This window comes from Leptosomus discolor, chromosome 21 (assembly GCF_034619465.1).
Source record: "Leptosomus discolor isolate bLepDis1 chromosome 21, bLepDis1.hap2, whole genome shotgun sequence".
NCBI classification, from domain to species: Eukaryota; Metazoa; Chordata; class Aves; order Leptosomiformes; family Leptosomidae; genus Leptosomus; species Leptosomus discolor.
Window position 1 is genome coordinate 1,869,315 of NC_141411.1, and position 18,681 is coordinate 1,887,995.

Genomic DNA, 18,681 nt, shown 5'->3' on the forward strand with positions numbered 1-18,681 from the left:
AAAGCAGAGGCTCTTTTAAGGACTTCCAAGGATGTTGTGTAACTTGTTTAAAAAAAAATAAGCCCTGCGCAGAGCACTGGGTCACTGGGAGGCTTAACCTCAGGAGTGACAAGTTGGGTGTGATGGGACTGACTTTGCAGGTGGAGTTTTTCTCTTTTGAGTGTGAATTCAGCAATAGGGTTTTTTTTAACCATTTGCTTCCTTGCAGACTGGTATGAAATGAGCTGTATGTCAATCCTGTTCTTGACATGAGATCTAATGTGCTTTGAAGCGAAGGCCTAGGCTCCCTGGGTGTGGGTCCTGCCGGCACAGGGCTTTGGGCAGCTCACCTTCCCCGCCAGCACCTGCTCTCACACTGTCCTTTACACGAGCTGCAGAGACTTGCGCAAAAGCAAACAATTTTGGCTTAATTTCCTTCTCCCAAGATTAAGAAGAGTGTTTTTCCCCACAAACGGTGCAAATTTTAACGTGAGAAAAAGCAAAATATTGACTCATTTGTTCATCCCTGACAATTCCTGTTACGTTCTCTGCAAATTTCTATTATAAACATGACACGCTGCCAGATTATCCTGCTTTAGCCGTCTTGTTACTGCAGAGGGTATAATATTAATTTCCTTGTCATTATTTTTTCTTGTGTATTTGGGATCATTTGGTTAACAGTGTTATGAATCTTAATGTAAGGCAGTTGGGCTTTGCTTCTAGCATCTAAAAAGACAATGAAAGGAGCACTGAAGTGATCCTGGAAGATGCACCCGTTTTCCTCAGGGCTGCACGGAAACTCAAACTCGGGAGTTTCTCTTAGACAAAGCATCTTGACCCTGTCGTTTCGGTGGAAGTTCTGCGGCATTTAGGCCATAGATGGCTCAAATCCCCGTGAGCTTGATAGAAACGTTTTGTGGATCTGGAAGACCAATTTGTGGTTGTACAGGAGACACAAAATAGAACCAGCTGAAAGTATTCTTGCAACCTGCACTGGTTCTCGCGTCTTGCTTTGCTCCACAGTATTTTGTAGAGCAAACTCCTTTGCGGCTGCAGCCTTCCTTCGGTCTCCCAAAGTACCGGTGAAGTCCTGCAACAAATTCAGCGGTGGCTCCTCTCCCTCCTAGACCTTCTGTGTGTTTTACGGAATCAAAGAAACTTCATTAGCGGTTCTTAACCCATCAGCCCCTCGGTGAGGCATCTGGTCAGGGGCGATGAGGTGCTGTGGATCTGCGCGGGTCGCAAGTGCTGGTGCACACTTGGGCTTCTGCAGCCCCAGTGCTGCCCCGGGAGGTGGGCACGGCGGGGATGGGGACCGCTGCTGTGCTGGGATGGGACCGGGGCCAGGGCGAGACAGCTTCCACAGAGGAGTGTTGAATTAAAGGGTGTGCGAGGCGCTCTCCTAGCGGGCAGGCTTGCTGCGTTCCTGTGAAATATGGCCTTACAAGTCCTTGAAGGATTTATTGTTTTCCGGGCACTGCTGGATCCAGTCTGATAGGCCGGACCTAGGAAGGAAATGACTCAGTTGCTCTACAGACAAGTGCAGCTTTGAAATTCAAAGAGGCAGGAGACAGCTGAGAGGCTCCAACTCATTCCCATCGGGAGTCGGGTCCCTGCTTGTCTGTTATTCTTCGTGCACAGCGCTTGGGGGTTGCAGCGGGTGGGGAGGGAGGGAGGAGGCTCCGCTGGGCAGCGGTCACGATGCCCCAAAACCCTCCTGCGTGAGGACACCACGGGAGAGCAGGTGACAGGCCGTGAAGCCGGGGGCCGGCGGAGGGGAGAGGGCTGCCGGCGCTGCTGCGAGGCCAGGCTGCGGTGCTGGGAGCAGCTGCCGGGCTCCGCCTGAGCATTGCCAAGCGGTTGCTGGGCTGGGGGCGCAGCGTGGGGCAGAGCTTGCAGCAGGGAGGTGGCTTTCAGGTTTTCTGAGGCTTCTTTCCCCACCCGCAACAGGGTGCAGAAGTGCACGACTCTTCTTGCAGATGAGCCGCGGGAGGAGTTTGGGTGCTCCAGCTCCTGTGTCTCTTCTCTCCCCCGTGTTGCCTGGAGCTGGCCCCGCGGTCCCCGGTGCTTGCACTCTGGTCTGAGCGATACAGGCTTTTGTGTAGCTGATGACTTTGCAAGATGAGCTCAGGCTTTTGAGACCTCTTACCCATCAGGGTGTCCAGTCCCTCTTTAGCCTCGTGCTGTACCTTCTGGCTGATGTCAGATGTGGACGTAAGCAGATGCTTTCCCCATCCTATTATCAGCTTGGCTAGAGAGAGAGAAGTTCTTAAATGACAGAAAGATCCTTAGCAAAGAAGCAAGAGTTAGTGTTAAAAATAAAGAAAACAAGACAGCTTGTTTCATCTAAACAGAAGGGTTATTAAACAGGCTTGAATTAATCAGTGATCTGCCAGAGCTCTGAAATTGAAAAGCAGGGCAGAGGAGCATGGAGCAGATGAATGGGAAGAAGCCACTTTCTCAAGTAGACTTTGATGTCCGGACGCTGTAGGAGAGGAGATGATGTTCAGCTGATGGTGGGACAGAGGTGAGGTGGCTCCAGGCTTTGAGGTCCTTGGTGGACCTCAGAACGCACGGCCGGGGGCACCTGGCTCCCAGTGCTGGGAGCCCCCTGGGCGCCGGGAGGCCTCCAGGCGCTGATGGACAAGACCTGCCGGGATCCTGCCAGCGAGCTCTGCGGTGGTCGCTGCTTGTCACGCTCAGTGAAGCAGACTGGCCAGGGAATGACGATGCTTTACGATTCCCAGGGTTCGGGCACCTTGAAACACTTCCAAAAACTGTGTCAGGCACCCCTGTGACGCACTTAAGGGGGCAGGCAACCCTGTGCAAAAAGGCTTCGAGAGGTAAAGGCCCTTCCTCCGTGTCGCTGATAAAGCTGGTGTTGATGGCAGTTCGTAGCACATACTGACACTAAGATAGGCCTGATTTGGGCTCGTTAATGGTCCCTGAAGTGTTCTTCAGTGCTGCGTGGCGCTCCCCTGCATCACCCTGTCTGCCCTTCATTTAAGGGCTTTTGCAGTTGTGTTCTGCCTTTCCAAATCCTTGTGATCCCACGGGGGTGTACCTGGATGATAATTCTTTCTCCTCCTGCGGCGGCCATACCAGCGTTGTCGCTGTCATCTGGAGCGAAGCAGCGAGCCGATGCTGCTGGTCGTGCACCAGGGATGAACCTCTCCTTTTGCCTGTTCCTCCACTTCCCATCCTGACGGCTCCTGCCCCGCTTTGGCGCTGTACCACCCCTACGCTCCCAGTGCGATGGGGGAAGGCGCAGTGGTGGACAGCGTGGTGGCCTGCAGTTGTGTGGGCTTGACTTGGTGGTTACTGCTCGTAATCTGAAAAGATAATCCCATTCTGGAGTGGTGTGGAGCATCGTAACCAGTAAACACCTCTCGAGTGGGGAAATGTGCCTGAGTGTGCACACAGGCAGTGGCGTGCTCTTAATTTCAGTGCTGCTGGCTGAGTGAAATCTATAGCTGCACAGTTGGGGATTCAGCATCTCGGAACCTAATTTTAACAAATGTACAATTTCCTGGTTTACTTAGGTAACAGCGCTGTGGCTACTGTGTAAATACATCTGGCTGCCGTAGGGAGTGTTGGGGATAACGAACACCACTCACTGTAGAGGGCTGGCACAGCCAAAGGATTTCTGTTTCAGGATTTCTGTTTAATGGAGTGGCTGGGGACCCATTTAATTTGAAGCTGGGGTTCTTCACTTGCCTGTGGTGCACTTGGAGTGAGGCCAGGAGAATCTGCTGCTTATTTTTCTCCTCCAGTTCGGTGGCCGCTCTGTGATCTTCCCTCGTGCTGCACTGTAATATTCTCTTGTAATAAACTGCAGCTGGATGTCACCTGGGGAGAGAGTGCTGGGCTGAGGCTTGGGAGATAAAACTCCTAGCTTTGCCACTGGGACCTTTTGACTAGCCTTGGGCAAATCATTTAATCGTTTAATCTGCTTGCACCTAAGGTCACCATCCATTAAATTCTGTTTTGTTGGGAATAAAGTCCATGAATAATCAAGCAATGTTCAGGTGCACCAGTGAAGACGGGTGGATAAACCTCAGTCCGTCAGGACTTGGGTAAGAAACTAGAAAAAGCACTTTCTAAGGGACATACTGACCTAGATTGCCTGCAGGGGTTGTGGACTCCATTTCTGGAGGTCCTTAAGGACAGTTTAGAGAAACATCTCTTGAATGATGATTATAGCTGGTCCTTGCAGCAGGAGACTGGATTAGAAACTTTCTGGCCACAAACTTTTAATGTTAACCAAAGCCGGTGACCTGTTTATACAGGGTTGGATGAAACTGAGGCTTCCCAAAACTTGACTAAACGAGCTATGAAACCTAAGTGTTAAATTCTGCCTTTGTCATACTTCAAGGCAACTGGGAAAATCAGGGTCTGTTCTGCTGCATGCTCCAGTGCATGGTGTTGTCGCCAGCCTTGGGTCTGTCCTCAGGGACTGCCTGGTGAATGAAGTCCTCTTTTCCCAGCACCTCTCTTGATGCAAGGTAATTTATAAGCTATTTCACAGCAGTGTACTTGAAGCTCAATAGCTGCCAGCTGTGGTTTCTCAGATAGCAGGTGTCAAGTGTCGGCACAGGGAAAGAAAAAGGTGTCTAATTTCTGCCACCTAGGTGTCCTAGGTTGATTATGAATTTTTCTGGATGTCTTTTGGGGTTGGTGGGTTAAATGTCTCCAGCTGCAACGCACAGCTGGGTGTAAGCCGCGCCGGAGCCGCAGCTGCGGTCCTGCTTTAGATGTGCCAGAGGAGCCAGTGCTCCCTTGGAGACGGTGATGATTCTGTCGGTGTTAAAGGAATGTCTCCTTGCGGTGTCGCAGGGAAGTTGCAGTGTCCTTGGGGGTCAGAGGTAGCTGTGCCTGTGTTTGCTTGTCATCACTGTCAGGGGAGAGTAGCCCTGCTCTGCTGAGCAATCTCTGATCAGCGAGTGTATGAACAGAAGCACCCCAAGAAGCGCTAAAGCAGTCCCTTACGCATACTTCACTACAGCAGTTTATGCCTGGTAACTCCCTTTCCAGTTTTCCATCGATTGAACGTCCGAGTGCCTCGTGTATGAGAGCATTATCCCCATTTCACAGGTGGAACAACTGAGGCTGAGTATCATGACTTGTCCGGGTCTGTTCCGCAAGTCTGGGACAAAGCCAGGAGTAACGTCAGGTCAGGTCAGGGTGCTGCGTCGGGCTCTCCAAAATGCAGTTGCAAAGCTGGGGCTTACAGCAGGTCTGTCCCTGGGATTTTCTGTTTCTCTTTACCCCAGACCTGTTGGGATGTATGTGCTCAAGAGGGAGATGACGGGGGAAAGGTGGCTTATCCGGTATGCATTGTACAAACAATATCTGAAGTCTGGACAATATGAACAAATTTTGTGCATAATTCATGCAATCGTGTTTGTTATCAGGGAAATGCCTTTTCATGGCTGGGTTTCGTTCTTCCCCTCCTCTTCCTTGTCCCAGGGCTGGAGGAAGCAATAATCACAATACTGTATTTTGCCCTCTTAACTCTTTCTCAGAAAGCTGGCGAGCCTGTGAAATACCATCCCTGTGAATAAGCAGCTCTGGGGAAGTGGGGGACGCAGCTCCCGGCGCAGTTGCTGCCTGCGGCTGCCAGCACAGCCCTGCGGAGCGGGGGGACGGGCGCTGCTGGGGGGCAGCGAAGCAGAAGCGTGAGGTATATAATGGTGGTTTTCACCCTGAAACCCAAAGGGTTCCGTGTTGCAAATTATGCTTTAAGGAAAGGCTTGGTATTCACCATCCCTCTGCAGAAACTTGCTCTTATTGTTGTTGGAGTCAAAATAGTCTAAAATAACTCGTGCAAGTGGGTGTGCAGGCTTCTGCTGGGCAAGGGGGGATTCAGCAGCACGGAGCTCATCTGGCTGCGGCGGCTCGGCCAAGGAGGCAGGGCTGAGACCCAGACCCCTGATCCGGGCTGGAAACGTCCCAGAGCTCAGAGATGCTTAGTTTGGATGGTTTGTCTCAGAGCTTTTGTCTAATTAAAACAAATCAAAACCCTGTTAATTGTTGTAAGGTCTTCCTCTGTAGCTGACAAATGTGTCCTGACTGTCACTTCTTCAAAGGGGATAAATCACCACAGCAGCTTTGGTGGTTGGAAAGGTTTCACTGAAGAATTCCCAATGGGTTCCAGAGGGATGCAGACCCGGCGTGCGTGTTCTCCCTTGCTGTGGAGTAGTGGCCAAACTCCCGGCTCTTTCCCCTCGTTCCAGTTGGCAGATACGATATGGAGCCAATGCAAAGAGAAAGGGTCAGGCTGGTGCAAGGGTGAGGAGGTTCCGAATGGTTTGTTCTTGTATTTTAGTTTATATAGTGTAGCCTGCCCTTTTGGTGACCCTTTCGATAATTCTGGGGGATTTCTGACAGCCCGGTGACCTGCAGGGGAGGTCAGCAGCGCCAGCCAGCCGGTCCCCCTGCTCCCAGCCTCGCAGCAATGAATCTTACTTGACTATAAAAAGCGAAAAGGGCAGAATCCACCTCCCGCTTAGAAAGCAATCACGGGCCCGCTGTCCCCCTCCCCGCAAGCTCGGTCATTTCTCAGGAGGCTTCATCCTGCGAAGCAGCTCCCCAAACTCGTGTGGCCTCAGGAGAAAAACAGTAGTGGGTCTTCTCGCCCGCTCCGCTCCCCCTTTGTGGGGTGGTTAGAGGGACCTCGGTGGCCTCTGGGCTGGGAGCAATGCAGGGACAGCCTGGGAAAAGCAGATGGCACTGGGGTGCTGGGAGGGCAGGGGTGAGGGTGCTGGGCTTGGCGCAGATGTGTTTGCCGGGTCTCAGAGGTGCCAGGGCTGCCTCCTGCGGAGGGGATGGAGGGTCCCGGGCGTGCAGGACCGACGGGGCGGAGGTGATCCGTGAGGGCAGAGCGGTGCTGGCGAGGGGCTGTGCAAAACCACTGCTCACGAGCCCAGCCCTCCCCCAAAAGAGAAGATACTGGCCCCGCCAAGCAGATGCAGCTGCCGCACTGGTGACATCAGAGTTGTTCCTTTGGTCCGTCATTTTCCACAGGAGATTCTCTTCTTGCTTTTGCTTCAATTTTCCTTTTTCGCTCTTCGTTTTTTTTTTTTTTTTTTTCCCCGTGTGTGTGCATAAAATGCTGCTAATGACAAACCGTGGTGCCCGTGAGTGAGTGACAGCTGAAATAAGAGAAATGACTAATCAGGCCTCCTGAAGCCCTGTCGCATGGAGATTAAATGAGCCCTTTTTTCTTCCCCCCTCAATGAGAATCATGGGCATTTGAATAATAATATTATAGTCTCCATTAGGATGACAGTGGGGGAAAAAAATCGGCTCAGACCTGTGATTATTCCTTCAATCTAATAATTATTTAAATACCAGATAACTCCTTTCAGCCTAATTGAGGCCTTTCAGCTGCTTGGGTTTATATTGTGTCCCTGAATTTACTCTCTCTTTCACCTTGCGTTACTAATAGCTTCTGATTGCTTTTAAGGCCATATTTTAAACTCGCTTCCAAAAAAAAAAAAAAAAAGAGGAAAAATTAATGGTCAAATAGTATTAAGGCTCCGAGTTACAATGGCCCGCTCCTGTTTCCCTGGTGTTTGACTCCCCAGCTGTACTCAGCCATCTCCGAGCTAATCCGCAGGGCACGCAGTGGGTTTCTGTTGCGGTTCGGTATCTGTGCCACTGAACACGGCTTAATCCGTGTGCTGCACCCCTGGTACCCCCCCTGGCCCTGGGGTAGTGGGGAGCTGGTGGGAGCCGCTCCCGCCGGGGCTGCACGGAGCGGGGATGGATCGTCCTCCCTTGGCTCGTTTGGGCGGGATGTCAGCTCACGGCCGTGCTCCATCGTCTTCAAATAATGTTTGAAAGCGCAGATTCTTCTTCCTGGATGATCTCTCTTGCCTTTGGCAGTGGCTGCTCACAAATACTCTGCTAAACCTTCACTGTAAGGCGCTGCATAGAAGTTGGGCTTCAGCCGACAGCTCTGCTGCGCAGCAGCTCCGAACCGGCTCTGGCTTTTGTATTGCCTCTGAATGAAAACCTGGCTGGAAAAGATACAAAACTGCTGCGGTCTAAGTGAAGAGCTTCTGTTGTCCCATATGTATGTAAAATTTAATTATTTAGATTTAATAATTTCTAGCTTGTACGGTTCTTTTCTCACTTTGCAATGGAACGACTTTTCAAAAATAGGAAGGCTGCCAAGCAGGAACACTGGCGTGTGCGGAGCTTTACAGCAGAGCCTCCCCCTTCTCTGCAGAGTCTCTTGCGCTCTCTGGACGTCCCTTGAACCAGAGCCCTCTGCCCCACAGGCATCTCCTCTTCCCAGGGAATGAGGAACTGAGGTAGGCGTTCTTTTTGGGCTCCCGTTAGCGAGTGATGCTTTGGCCTCGGAGGAAAGCCCGTGTGCTGCCCAGGGCAGAGCCTGCTTTCTCTGTGCCCTTCGCTGCTGCAGCCGCCGCCCCTGTGCCCTCCCCCGGGCAAGGGGAGTTGGGCTGCCGTGTCCGAGCGCTGGCTTGGGACACCACAGTGCTCGAGGTTCCTTGTGCGTTGATCTGGAGCTGCTCTGCCCCTGACCCAGCCGCTCCGCAGGGCTCCTGTATTTGCAGCTCTCGTGCCAGCTTTCCTGGGCTCCTCGTGAGCTCCTCCACGCTGCGGGGTTCCCTCTGTGCTTACAAGAAGACACCGTGCTGCCGGCTGGCATCTCCCCGCCGGTGACACACGCAACCTTCTCAGTAGCTTGGCCTGCACTGCTGTGTTAGGCAGGAGCAAAGCTGCTCGGAGACCCCGGTACCCGTGATCAGGTCGTTGGTGCCCACCACGGGTCCCCAGCAGCCCTTGCGTGGGTGGGCAGCGCGGAGAGCTGAGCAGATCCTTGGGAACCGTTTGATTTGTGCCCTTTTGAAAGATTCCGGATTCCGAGAATAGTTTTGAGATGTTCACTCAGAAATGTAATGAGAAGAGCCGGGGAGGTCGCCCTGTTGCTGTTGGGGCACGTTCGGGTCCGCAGCGTGGGCAGCTGCTTTCTGCCACAATCCTCCGAACAATAAGAATGCAGCAGCGTCTGCGTCGTAGCTGGGAGAGAGAGAAACTGCTTCAGCCAAAGGTGGAAATTAAGAGACTGGAAATAAGAAGCAAGCAGCCGGGGAAATGTATCCCTGAGCAGAATGAGAAACCCATTACCGCTCTCTTTCTCCTGTCTTGTCAGTGACACAGAGACGTGCAGCCCAGGGACAGAGCTTCTTTGTCACCTTTCAGAAACACCCGTCTCCGGCTCCCGGCGTTAACAAGCCTAAAGAGCGGCCATTCGGTGACACTCGCTTATGAGCTCAGTGTAGGTTTTCAGCAGTGTGAATTATTTTAAATACCAAAACGGAGATCAGCATCCATCAAAGTGGTGGCTGCCCGCAGGTGAGGACAGCTGAGCTTGGGCTGGGCTAGGGAGCAGCCTCCTGCGTTTGCACAGAGGGCAGGGGAGGAGAGCCAAATCTGCGAAGAGCGCGGATTTCTCCCCTGCGCGTGTGCTTGGGGCTTGCACGGCCGTGGCGGGAGGTGATGGGACTTTGGTGCAGAGAGGGCAGGTGGAATGGTGGCTTGTCCTCAGCCTCTTCCCAGGGCTGGTGTGACCCTGTGGTGCTGTAGAACCTCTCTCCCCAAGGCAGACTGAAATGGTTCCTTTGATTGTCCGGCCTGGAGCGTGTACGGAATGCATAATCTGGGGTAAAGGAGAACTTTGTGATGGCTTTCAGAGTCCAGACAGTCAGACATATCTGTGGTGATGAGCAAGGCTGAGGTAAAGCCAGGAGTACAAGTCACAGTCAGGTCTGGAGATGATAATAAGGATGAGACACAATCTGGTGACCTCCAGGCATCTCTCTGGTGACAAGGGAGGTGCAGAGCCCTGGTGTAGGGATGCTCTCGAGGTCCTTCCATGGTGCCCGCCTCAGAGTGATGTTCTGCTGGCCTGAGCAGCTCTGCTGAGCTGGGTCCTGGCTGCCTTGCAGGGTGCTCAGGTGGCATCGCTTCCAGCTGCTTCGTGTGAGCCTGAGGTGGTGCTGGAAAGTCTGGGGCTGAGCTGGGAACTGAGCTGATGCCTCCTGCGTGGGGTGGTCCAAGCTGGACCCCCCTTTAGATGAGACAGACATGGAATTGAAGGAATTTGGATGGTCTTTAATGGTCCTATGTTCGCTAGGGGTGTTTGCCATCTTTAGGTGATGAGGTGGAGCAGGCAGAGGGTTCTAAGGGTCCTCTTCATCGGCTACTGCGTCTGCCTGCGTGTACACGCTGTCCGGAAGGGCGGATGGAAAGCTCTGATGTAAACGTGCCTCACGCAGCCAGAGCCTCTCCGAGGCGAGCGCCCGCTTCCTAAGGAAATTCCAGCCTGGTGATTCCTAATGCAGCCTGACAGCTGCCTGCACGAGCGGGGAATTTGGGGCTGGGGGTCAGCGGGGCTCCAACCCTCCCTCGGGCCTGAATGAGGTCTAGGTGCTTTGGGAGCACCCACAAAACCAAAACAATCAACAGCCCAACCTGCCTGTCTCATGCCTTGTTTCCACATGGATTTCAGCCAGCGGTCTCCAGCTTGAGTCTTACCGTGCCTCGTCCGTGTGGTGGAAACATGTCAGTTGAAGGAGATTGTACGTCTGACTGGTATCCATAGAGCGATCAGGAAGGGGCTGTTAGCAATTTGGTTGACATCAGGTCTTCTGGACGCAGTGCCCAAGCTGTTGCTTTGTTTTCATCATCACCTGCAAGTTTTGTTGGAGCAGGAAATTAGTCCAAGGCTCCAGATCGGTGGTCTCTCCTCTGCAGGGGGTGCTGCTGGCAGCATTTGGTCCCTGATCTAACGTTATGTCCCCACACCGGTGGCAGCTGCTTTTCAGCAGTAAAGTACCTTGTGAAGGCAGGAAGGAATTTCTGCCTGAAAAGCACCTGGAGAGGTACTCGTGGTTCTGGGGAGGGGTGGAGGGGAGATGCTGGCGGCTTTGGTGCGTGTATATGCTCAATGAACTTGCCTGCATGAGACTTCTTCCTCAGGTTTTCACATTAAATCGTAGAGTATTTAAAGGTAGAAAACACCTCTTATTTCCTCTGTTGCTTCCAACAACATACCCTGCAGGAGGCATCCGTTTAGCCAAGATTGCAGATTGATGGTTGGGTGTGTGAGCTGCAGGCTTTTGTCTTGGGCTGAAGCTGATTATCCCCTCCCATGGCTGAGCAGAGTATGTTATAAACAGCTAAACCACATAACAAATTAACGCACAGAAGCTGAACCGAGTGGCAAAACATCGAGCATGAACTGTTTACCGATGTTAGGAGACCTGCTTAATTCGGGTTGGGCTTAGAGATGTCCTCACTTTATCTCAAGGACTGTGTAATTAGAAAGCTTCCTTTGAGTTTTATCTGCAGGGCCCACTGGATCTAATCCTTTGCTCTGTGTGTTTCTTTTCCTTCCACAGAACCATGTGAGGGACATTGCTGGGGCACAGGACACGCGCAGGGAACATGAAGTTTGCTTTTCCCAGGATGGATCAGAGGAGAAACTGGCCTCGGGTACCAGACTCTGATGGCTGGTCGGTGGCTTTGCTCTGTCTCTTCCTGGCATTGCTCTCCCGAAACGTGTCCAGCAATGCCTTGTTCAGCACTTTCCACTCTGAGAACCGGGACTGGACGTTCAACCACCTGACTGTCCACCAAAGCACTGGAGCGGTCTACGTTGGAGCTATCAACAGGGTTTACAAGCTTTCAGGTAACCTGACCATTTTGGTGGCTCATAAAACTGGTCCTGAGGAGGACAACAAATCCTGCTACCCGCCCCTCATCGTCCAGCCATGCAGCGAGATCCTGACCCTCACCAACAATGTCAACAAGCTGCTGATCATTGACTACTCCGAGAACCGGCTGCTGGCTTGTGGCAGCCTTTACCAGGGGGTCTGCAAGCTGCTGCGCCTGGATGACCTCTTCATCTTGGTAGAGCCCTCGCACAAAAAGGAGCACTACCTCTCCAGCGTCAACAAGACGGGCACGATGTATGGTGTGATCGTGCGCTCGGAAGGCGAAGATGGGAAGCTCTTCATTGGCACGGCGGTGGACGGGAAGCAGGATTATTTCCCCACCCTCTCCAGCCGCAAACTTCCCCGGGACCCAGAGTCATCAGCAATGTTGGATTATGAGCTCCACAGTGACTTTGTCTCATCCCTCATCAAAATCCCCTCAGATACCTTGGCCCTTGTTTCGCACTTCGACATCTTCTACATCTATGGTTTTGCCAGTGGCAATTTTGTCTATTTTTTGACTGTCCAGCCCGAGACCCCAGAGGGTGTCTCCATCAACTCTGCCAGCGATCTCTTCTACACGTCCCGCATCGTCCGTCTCTGCAAAAACGACCCCAAGTTCCACTCTTATGTCTCTCTGCCCTTTGGCTGCGTGAAGGGGGACACAGAGTACCGCCTCCTGCAAGCAGCCTACCTCTCCAAGCCGGGAGACGTGCTGGCCAAGTCCCTCAACATCACGGCCCAGGAGGATGTCCTCTTTGCCATTTTCTCCAAGGGACAGAAGCAGTACCACCAGCCACCCGACGACTCCGCGCTCTGCGTCTTCCCCATTCGCACAGTCAACGCTCAGATCAAGGACCGCCTGCAGTCCTGCTACCAGGGGGAAGGCAACCTGGAGCTCAACTGGCTGCTGGGGAAAGACGTCCAGTGCACTAAAGCGGTAAGGACGCTCAGGCTGTTGGACGTGGGAGCCCTCGAGAACCAGTATCAATGCCTGGCCCTACGGGACGTGAGCGTGCAGAATAGGATCAGTTTTCTGTGCCTTAGTTTCCCTGAACACCAAACAGACACAGTAGTCCTTTTCCCCTTTAATCCATGTTCTTATCAGGCAGTTGGTGATGACAGCAAAAGGAAGAAGGAGGCGTTAAGGCAGATGAAGTGTTTGCTCTTCCCAGCCTGGAGCTCTGGAAGCCGGAGGAAGGCTCTTGTCCTTCCCTGAGCAGGACGGTGGTCTCAACAAACTAACAAGATAAATACAAATGACAGTTGCATCTTTTTGTATTTTTATTCAGCAGATTTCTTTAATCTTGATTCAATGCAGGTTGTTCCTGGGATGACTTGGGAATCCCTGGGGCCTTCTTTTGCCAAGCATATTAAGTTTGGCTGCTGGGAAGAGATAAACATAGGTTAAATGAAATGAAGGAAGGCGAAGAGGAGCTTGAGTGCTGGCTTGCCCAGGGGAGAGTCATCCTCATCGCAGTTACAACTAGATGTGCCCGAGCCTTTGCTAGTTGATGTCCCTTGTGGAAAATAAGTGGATTGCAGTCAGTGTGATGGCGAGCGGCCACCCATGTCACCACCCTGCTGCCTGTGCCACGCAGGAATTCACTCGAGCAGCCTCAGCTGGTAACGGCTTAATAATACTTGGCTGTCGGCAGAACGGTTTTCCTTTCCTCGTGGCAAGTGGTGTTGCAGGGAGAAGCCATCATCCCTGTTCACTGTGTCGTAGTGAGGAAACTGAGGCACAGCAAGGAGGTTCGCAGGAGAGCTCACAGCTGGGTGCAAGGTGGCAGGAGAGTGCACTTGGCACTCGGGTGTTTGATGTTGTCGGAGCCCGTTCCCCGTGTGGTCACCCACCTTTCCCGGCAGCCAGGCGGGTGCTTTCCACCCGCCCCGTGTTCGTGTGGGGAAGGTTTATCTCTGCCCTGGAGCTGGCCTGTTGGTGCCTGGGAGGCGGCTGCTCCCGACAGGGGTGAACAGCAGCATCCTCTCCTCTCTCACGGCGTGGGGTCGGCCACGCGTGCCGGCCTCTGGCTGGTGACTGACCCGAGCCTGTCCCGCACGACGCGCGGCAGTGCCAGCACCGCTGCGAGCCGTCAGCTGCAGGGCTTGGGTGGTCTTCGAGGGAAGCCCTTGCTGATGTGGGAGTGCTGAGCACCCTTCTGCTTCTGCTACTCGGCACCTCTGGAAATTGGGTCGAGAGGAGGTGAAATGAGTAGAGGAGAGAGTTCCTGCATGGCCATGCAGCAGGGCTAAACCCCTGAGAAACCTCATAGATTTAGGGAACAAGTGGAAGTGTCTCTTGGACTTAGGGTTCCTCCTCAGCCCTGTCCAGACACATTTTGGAGCAGCTGCAGAGTGTCTTGGCCTTGGGCAGTGCAGGGAACAAGCCATTGAGGTCGGTGGCTGAAGGTGGCAGGGTCCCTGGGCAGGGGAGTGGCGTGTTGGTGGCTCCCACCCCTCTGTCAGGCTGTGGCGGGGAGCTGCCCTGTGCTTTGCATTTCACTCACAGCTGCCCCAACCTCGTCTTTCCAGCCAGTCCCCATCGATGACAATTTCTGTGGGCTCGACATCAACCAGCCCCTGGGAGGCTCGACACCGGTGGACGGAGTGACGCTCTTCACCTCGAGCCGGGACCGGATGACTTCTGTTGCTTCCTACGTCTACAACGGCTACAGCGTGGTGTTCGTGGGGACCAAGACGGGCAAGCTGAAGAAGGTAAGCTTATTCCCGTGGCTTCGGAGACCAGGATCCATTTTTCATCTCTTCCAGGAGGCTCTGATGCACGTAGCTGCTGCTGTGTCTTACGGATGTTTCCCCAGCGTGAAACTGGGAGCCAGTCAGGAGTAAAAATCACAGGGTTGGGTCTCAGAGAGCCTTGCGTTGGCGAGGCGAAGTTCATCCGTCGGCACTGTTAGCACAGAGTGGTGTTCCCGCAGTTCCTTTTGAAGCGGAGAGGTGCCAAGGCTTGGGAACTGATGCAGCGTGGTCCTGGAAAAGGGACCAGATGAGGCCACACGGTCCCAGTTGCTCTGTGGCGTTGCAGCTCCAGACCATCCCCTGGCATGGGCTGAGGGCACCTTTGTGGGCTTCCAGGCAGCAGCTTCCTTCAGCACAGGATAATAGAGGTCTCAGCACCGTGCCAGCTCTTGCATGCACTGCCTCCTCTGTGTTACAGCGTTACCCTGTTGTTTGTCTGGGGTTTTTTGCGTTTTACCATTCGGTGAACTATGGTGTGTGTGTTTGTGGGGCTGATGCAGAAATTATCAGGGCAGTAATGGGCCGGTCTGGTTAGAGAAGAGTGAGGAGCTGGTGTGCCATTTCCGAGTACGAGTGAACCTCAGCAAGCTGTATCCAAGGTCTCAGATCTCTCTTCCTTTTTGACACACTGATGGAAATCTTCCAATAGTTTCGAGTTGTTTCCCAGCAACCTTCCTGCAACTTGTGCAGAAGACTGTGAGTTAGAAAGTGTTCAGTGATGGCAAAATTGCTGATGGTCATGGAGAGATAGGAATGGGTTAACTTGGCTGCTTTTGGAAACCAAGCCTCGGGCGAAGTCCTACAGCTTCTCTGGCTGCTCACCTCCTGCTCTTCCCTCTGACAGTTGGATGATTGATCAGTCCTGGAAGATAACATTCCTCACCCTCTGCATCACAAAGGCTGGGGCTGGTTGCCCAGGGCAAAGAGATGCTGGTTTCCTCCCCCAGCGCGCAGGGGTCGGGTGGGGGGTGTGTGTTGGCTCCTGTGAGTTTTAGGATTTTTGAAATCCAACTGGGATTTCCACCCCTTGAGTCCTCTGGACTGCTCTTCAGTAAGTGGGGTGCAAAGGCTGGTAGGCCCAGTCGTACCTCTCTTGTGTGGTCCTCGGTAGTCCTCTCAGGAGTTCTGTGTTTAAAATGAGTGTGGAAATGGCTTTGGGGTGTGTAAGCAGAGGGGAACCCCCCGGCTTGTTGCACTTTAGGGTTGGAGCTGCAACTGGAAGTCAGTGGGTGCAGAAGCCTGATCCAGCCCCAGCAAAAACAGCTTTAGAGGTGCTGCTCTGGAAAGCTGAGATCCTGCAAATTAACATAAAATATAAATGACAGCATTAGGTGAACCTGCTAAATGCAGACCCTGCTTCTTCATACCAGGGAAAGAGTTAAGAAGTGTAATCAACAGCAGGCTGTTAATTTTTTGTGTCCTTAAGCAGCAGGGAATTTCTTCCTCATCTATCCAGGAAGATACAAGGACAGGCAGATAGTACACTTGAATGTCTGCATCATTTTAATTACATCAGTTCATTAATATTCATTCAGCACTTTACGAGTGCTGAGTAGTAGTAAATTAGGTGCCTCCCTGGTGCCTCTCCAGTGTCAGTGGGGCAATTTTGAAGGTGGGGGAGAGTGGGCTGGGGAGCAGAGCCCTTCTCCTCCCTAACCCCCGCCCGAGAGCTGGAAGAGGCATCGTGGGCATATTGGGAATGCACAGGCTAGCGAGCGGCGAGCCACCCTGCAGGCTGGCACTCGCTGTGTGCAGGGGTTTGGGCCGGGCAGGGCAGGTGCCTCGTTTGGAAGCAGTTACAGCAAAAGAGCTTGTGCCTCCACACCGGGTAGTGACTCTCCAGTCCCATGAATGACGTGGGATTACAGGCGAAGCGGGCTCTCCAGCACGCTTTAATTCCTTGTGCTTTTCTACGTGGAACACTCGCCTTTTTGAGGCAGAGTTGATCTGTTCATGCCCAGCCACCTCGCTGTGCAGAGGGAGGGCTGCGGGAGTCCTTCACCGGTTGTTTGAGCCAGAGGTAACCGGGCACTAAGAAAACTGGTTCATCTCTTGAGCAAACTCGTTCCAGGCGTTCACCACAGTCAGCCTTTCGTGGCATCTGCCAGGCGCCCTTGTTTAACCTGTCGGAGTTGTCTGGAGCTGATGAGGCCCGTGTTATCATTAATGAGGCTCTTTTTATCATTAGCTGGAGCGATCGCCGTCAGGTCCGCCGCGGCGTGGGGCTGAGGGGGCTGGTCTCTATCTCGCCGTCCTGTCCACACCTTTCCTCATTTGACATGTGGGATTATCTTTTACACGGCCTAAGAGAGGCCACGTGGAGCGTAGGAGGCAGCTTTGCGTTGAGCTGTGGGGCTCTTGGGACTCTCGCTGCAGCGGAGGCGTTGCAGACCCGGTGGGGAGGTAACAGGTTGTCTCCAGTTCTCGTGCGTGTTCCAAGACCAGACATGTCTTGAAGTCAGCGAGTGCTCAGGATGCTCAGGACTGTAAACGTTTCCGTGTCTCCTCTTCCCCATATGTGAAATGAGGATGGTAAAAATGTAGGCACCTCTGTAAGTGCCAGAGACTTACAGATAGATGCTTTATCTCCTCCAGCTCACCACCTTGCATATCTACCTACACAATTAATGTCTGAAAGTTACATCACACCTATTCCCTCTCCCACGGCCATTGGTTTACTTTGGAAACAAGCTGGTGGCTCTGTCTGGGGTTTCAAGGAAGATATTTTTGTGTAGCTGGAGGAAGGATGTCGGGGGGGGGAAGCGGGGAGCAGCTCTGAAACCTTTAAAATTTGTCTGTGCTTTCCCAGTGAGAATTCATTGCTGAAAATGCTGCGTTATCTCACTGACGTCCTTCTTTCCATTAGCTGTTCACCTAACTGCCTTGTGCCACGGTCCCTAGGAGAGCGGCTGCTGCTGCTTCAGCCTCCCTTCTCCAAAGCAGCTGAATGCTGAAGGTCCCCAAGCCCCTGCCTGCCCAGGCATCCTTGCCTGCACTCTGTCCAGCTCTACCCCTTCTGCTGTTTCCTGGGGACGCTTGAAGTCCCTTTCGTCTCCTTTCAGCAGCCAGCACTGACTGACACCTGAGGGAAGGAGAGTTTTCTGTCCGCTCGGGAGCAGCGCGGAGCCCAGTGGCAAGGCTGGCGGCTTTCCCAGGCTGAGCTCAGCGGTTGCTCTGCAGGGTTTGGAGCCCCGTGGGGTCTGGCTGGTGGGGGCAGCCTGGGCAGGTCTCCTGCAGAGCCCGGCACAGCCCTGCTGCACTGGAGAGGTGCTGATACCAGAGCTGCTGACAAATAAGTCAATACCATCCGATGAGCCAGTTGACAATGAACTTGGCATCTTTCCTGCGGGGAACCGGAGCATTTGCTGGGGCCAGGGTTTGCGCTCGGGGCAGAGGGTGGGCTGGTACCTGCTGTGGCTGCCCCTCGCACGGCTGCTCTTCCAGGTTTGTGCTTTGTCTGTCCTCAGGGACCATCGGAGGGAGAAGGATGAATCGATGGATCTGTTCTCCGTTAAAACTCGGTGCTGGAGGAGGGATTTTCTCACATAGCGCTGGCTCGGGCAGCCCGCGGCCTCTCGCTGCAACCTGCCTGCACGTGGGGCGCGCCTCGGGCGGTGCTGCTCCCCCGCGACACCCGCCTGCTCCCCGGCAGCCCGCTGTGTTTGAGAACGCCCCTTCCTCAGCGCTTTTATTTTAAGTGGGTGAAAAGCAAACGTGCTGATGATGCTGTGACCTTTTGGCTAAAGCACGGGGATGTGGGATGCAGTTCTCCCTGCAGCCTGGTGGTCCAGCTCTCCTTCCAAAGCGTCTCAGCTTCATGGCTGGGGGAGCAAGGGGGAAGGGGGTCCTGTCAGAGGCGTAATCATTCAGAATTGTGGATTCCTGCAATAAACCAATTTTCATCGAGCAAAATTAGAAGAGACATTAATGCAACAGTTAACGGCAACTAACTGCTGGGGGCACATGTGTCAGCTTGCTTGTTCTGTTTATGGGCATCGTACAATTCCATCAATATTGATGTGTGATGCCTTTGATTTTGACACTAATCATTGCTAGAATTAAATTTGCAGCCATATAATTAGGACTGCTATTAATAGGGCCTCAAGCTAAGCACTGCTGTGCTAGTTGTCTTTTTCCTGATGGAAAACGGCATCCGTGGAACTTGGGTAACATGGTTCGCCTGGTAGATGCT

General features: G+C 53.1%; 1 protein-coding gene across 1 annotated transcript in view; it reads left to right on the top strand.

Moving 5' to 3' along the window:
- The first annotated feature begins 11,481 nt into the window (after positions 1-11,481).
- The window catches only part of PLXNA2 (plexin A2), a 149,672-nt gene continuing 142,472 nt past the window's right edge, over positions 11,482-18,681 (top strand). Inside the window, exons 1-2 of the mRNA XM_086476606.1 lie at positions 11,482-12,669; positions 14,265-14,447. Coding sequence (XP_086332732.1) covers positions 11,482-12,669; positions 14,265-14,447 — 1,371 coding nt within the window. The remainder of the gene's footprint in view (positions 12,670-14,264; positions 14,448-18,681) is intronic.